General features: G+C 35.1%; 1 protein-coding gene across 1 annotated transcript; it reads right to left on the reverse strand.

Moving 5' to 3' along the window:
• Window positions 1-3,260: 3,260 nt before the first annotated feature.
• On the reverse strand, window positions 3,261-4,569 carry LOC131929558 (kappaPI-stichotoxin-Shd2a-like). Its single transcript, XM_059285826.1, has 3 exons — window positions 4,386-4,569; window positions 3,970-4,140; window positions 3,261-3,504 (listed from the first exon to the last, which is right to left on the reverse strand). The coding sequence occupies exons 1-3, from the start codon at window positions 4,450-4,452 to the stop codon at window positions 3,320-3,322; spliced, it is 423 nt and encodes a 140-aa protein (XP_059141809.1). The 5' UTR covers window positions 4,453-4,569; the 3' UTR covers window positions 3,261-3,319.

Genomic DNA, 4,569 nt, shown 5'->3' on the forward strand with positions numbered 1-4,569 from the left:
TTAAAGAATGAAATAGTAAAAAAGGAAACGTATTAAAAACTAATAATATAAATACAAAAAAACTTTAAATAAACATAAGGCAAGAAACCATTACACATACAAAGCTTTCTTTCTTCATATTCTTTTGACCGACTTGCTAATTAGGACACATTATGTCCAACATTGAAACAAAGAATTTCAAAACAGATTAATAGCACTTACACATTTTAAACAACAAACAACAACATATTCTATAAAAAAAAATAAAAAAAATAGCACTCACACATGATGTGTTGTTGCTTTAATTAAAATAAAAACTTAGAATTTTTAATTTTTCATATTTCGAACAAGCCCGAATATATATATATATATATATATATATATATATATATATATATATATATATATATATATATATACATATATATATATATATATATATATATATATATATATATATATATATATATATATATATATATATATATATATATATATATGGGGCCCAAAATTTTTGTTGCGGGGTGGCCCAATTTTTCTAGTTCCGCCACTGGCTATGTGATATTTAGGTAAACATTGGCGAGGTGATATTTAGGTAAAAAATTGTTAGATGACATTCCAGTTAACAACGACTAGTAGACACTTAGGTAGACGATGTCTGGATGACATTTAGATAAACATTGGTTATTGGACATTTCTGTTAACACTGGCTAGGTAGACAAATTTTGGTTGACATTTAGGTAAACGAACAAGTTAAAACCTTAGCTGGTGATAAATCTAAGTATCTACAACATCTGTGGCATACAATTTATTATCCGACTTGTCGACGTTTGAATGATGTTAATTTGTTGTATAGCTAGTAAGGTTTTCGATTAAATTAAGTAAATGATTTCTCTAGGCCACAGGTGCTTATACTTTTCGATGTGCACAATGCACTAATTTAACCATCTACCAAACATTTTCCAATGCATATTAGGTCTATTAATAAAACGAGAAATTAAAGCTAGTGTCCCTTTATTTCAAGCTATTCCGGCTATCTTACAAGACTCTTACAAGGTTTCCTTCCAGCCTGATAAAATCTGTAGGATGAATTCAGGGTCCTATAACAGTGAATACAGTGTATACAGTGAATGGGATAATAATAGGCAAGTCAAGTAGTAATAAATAAATATATATATATATGTATATATATATAGGCCTGTATCATCTAAACATGTTTTTTTTTGTGATCAAATAGATTCAACGATATAACATTTGAATATATGTGACTTTTCACAGCAAAGCAAGTGACTTTTTGACCCCGCACTGGGGTAAAATGTCACAATTCTAAATCACCATTTTGCAAGTCTGTCATGGGCATACCGTGAACAGCTATTTCAAACGGCTCTGCATACAGTTAGTAGTCGTCCATAAATGACGTCACACTCGTAGTGGGGGGGGGGGTCCGTAATTTTGTGAAGGTGTATGATGAGGGGGAGTGGGGGTTTCAGATGGTGCGACGTCACACATTTGCATTATAAAAAAGCAATGTTAGAAAACAAAATTTAGACTTTTTTTTTTGCGTTTTAGAATAATGTTTTAATAAATTGTAATAGGATAGGAATTGAATAAAATACTCTATATTTTGACAGAGCTCAGACAAGATTTAAGAAAAATATCGATGTTTAAAAAAAATTCAACTGCAATTTTGAGGGGGGGGGGGTTGTAGGCTGAAGTGTGACGTCATTTTAGGGGGGGGTCTGGCTTTTTGTGAAGACGTGTGACGGAGGGGAGGTGGGGGGAGGAAGTAAAAATCTTCCGAAAAAGCGTGACGTCATTTATGGATGACCCCTTATCTGAAATGTGGAACTAGCAACTGGTGCATTGGCATTGTTTAATGTTCACAATTCTTGTCTCTAGATCCTAAAAGTGACATTTGTCACTTTTCACTCCCTCCTCCCCTACATTGAATGTAAAAATATGGCGCCTTATTAAGCACTCGACGCTACCCGCAACCCCTCCCCCCCTACCTCACTAAAAATATAGGCCTACACATAGATGCTACATGATGTGCTGAGACCCTATATTATTTCCTGCCAATGAATTTAATCTATAAGTAAATTTTATAATTTAATTTATCAGTACACGCCAACAAAATTTGAAACATTTTTTAACCAATGTTGTGGGTTTATTCGCGTTTCTTATAGTGTTCCTTTTACAAGTTTTTGTTTTAAAGTTCGCAACGTCTGTTTGTTTGTTTGTGGGTTTGTGGCAAATCTTGTAACTCAATGTTGATCATCTTCTAATGCAGCGATTTTGTCCAAACTCTCCAGATACGTTTCACTTCGATCACAATTAATTTAATTAGTTGTTTAATTAATCATTAAAATTAATTAAAATGTTACGGCACTAAGGGGGGACAACAAAAAAATCACTCGATAGTTTACTAGCATTCATTAACAGAAGAGGAGATAGCTACCTCGAAGCAATCACCCTAGCAGTCTAGTGAGCTGTAGTTCACGAGAATGTTGACAATCTTATAGCCGGTTGATCTAGTGAAGGCTATTAGTATTAGGGTCAGGTAATCAAGCTTTTAAACTATTTGAAACTAAGCTAAATTAATAGCATGCTGTCGTCTCTAAAATTTGTTCATGCAGCAGATAATTGTCTTTCAGATATTACGTGCAGCTAATGGTGTTTTAATGCAAACATTTGTCGACTTCATACATGAGTAAACAACTAAAAGCTAGAAAATAATGCAACTATAAAAAAAACCTTTAAAGCGAAAAGCATTTAAATGAACTTAAAATAAGAGAATAAAACTAATTTACCTTGTTTTATACAAGGTTTGGCCGCTCATGAGATCTTTTACATAATTTAGCGACAAAAGCTTCTATTAAACAAAGCAAATTAGTTTTATATTCTTATTTTCAGTGCATTTAAAAGCTCGTTGCTTTAAAGATTTTTCTATATTTATATTTATTTGTATTTTATATCTATTAATTTAACTCTTTAATTGTATTTATTATCAGAACTAGTATTGTCAAATCCGTGGCACTGTGATATACGTTGTGTTCTCCTGCATTATTATATTAGACTGGAAAAAACGACAATTTCCTATTCATGTTTTGATGCGCTTCATTTATGTGTTATGTAAGTCGTGTGGTGTCGTTGTTCAGATGTATGCCTTTCTGAAGAGTTGGTTGAAGAATACAATCTCGGTATAGCATTATTGATGCAAGTAGTTAAAATAAGATAATATTTCTATAAAAAATATGAATACAAATAAAATTTCACATATTGTTTCTTTGATTAATTTATTAGTACATTATTTTCAGTTGTGTGATTATCCAAATCAAGCTCATTCAATTTTGTTTGTCTTGACGCAGGCTGCTTCGCATTTTTGTTTGCTGTAAAACCTATTCTCATTTCCGCCACAGCCGCCGTAGATAAATTTCTTGCACTCTCTGGATTCCTCGTCATAATAATAAGCCACAAATCTGGCTAAACAGATTCCTCCGTCCGGTGGAAGCGAGCAGATAGGGTCTAGAAATTTTTGAAGTGTGATCAATATGTTAAAATAATACGTGCATTTTGTATCATACATACAACCGAACTACAACAACAAAAACAAGAGAAACAATAATAGCTACAGCTTCACAACACGCAAGTCTATTCCGACGCCAACGCTCATACACACACACTAACACCAGCTCCTACACCCGCTCATTTCCACTCACACCCACACACGTAACCCCACACCAACCCACACCCCCAACATTACCACACACACACCAACACCAGCTCCTACACCCGCTCATTTCCACTCACACCCACACACGTAACCCCACACCCATCCACACCCTCAACATTACCACACATACACATTACCACACATACACACATACACACGCATATATATACACATACATGTACTCCTACAAGTACATGCACACGTACACGTGTATACGCATAAACGCACGCAGACATGACATAGAAACAGACACATACCAATGGGGTCACAGACAAACTCGCACTCCTTCCTGTGTCTGAAATTATTTTCATTCCCTCCACAGCCGCCGTAATAAAATTTTTCGCAGCGGCCCGATTCCATATCATAATAGTATCTGGGTAGTTTTGCCCTACACGGCCCTACAATCTTTTGTAGATGACAAATGTAACCTGTGGGAGATCACATTAAACAGAATTGTTGGCGGTGTTGTAGGGGGTACGGGGTGTAGATGGCTGGAATAACCCCTTCTCCCAATATATAGAACAGTGTGGTGGGCGGCTTGAACCCTTGAACCCCACCCACCTTGAGTTGGAGGTAATCACGCCTAACATTACAAATAAGTACGAAGAAGAGGAAGAATTGCTCTAAGTCGCATCCAACGAACGCGGGATTCAAATAAAATCGCTCGACTTACTGTTCTCTGGAATAGAATTTTTGACCAGCATTGCCATAAGACAGAGAATAAAAAGTTTAGGAGACATTTGATCTGGCAACTGCTGGAATATTTCTGGCTAGAGTCTGGGGTCTGATGTGTTGATGATGTATTGATGAATTCCTCAACTGGACTTGGTCTTGTGACGTGTTGAAATGCAAGTGTT

The sequence above is a fragment of the Physella acuta genome, unplaced genomic scaffold, assembly GCF_028476545.2.
Source record: "Physella acuta isolate Inbredline_101_S28 unplaced genomic scaffold, ASM2847654v3 ptg001649l, whole genome shotgun sequence".
NCBI classification, from domain to species: domain Eukaryota; kingdom Metazoa; phylum Mollusca; class Gastropoda; family Physidae; genus Physella; species Physella acuta.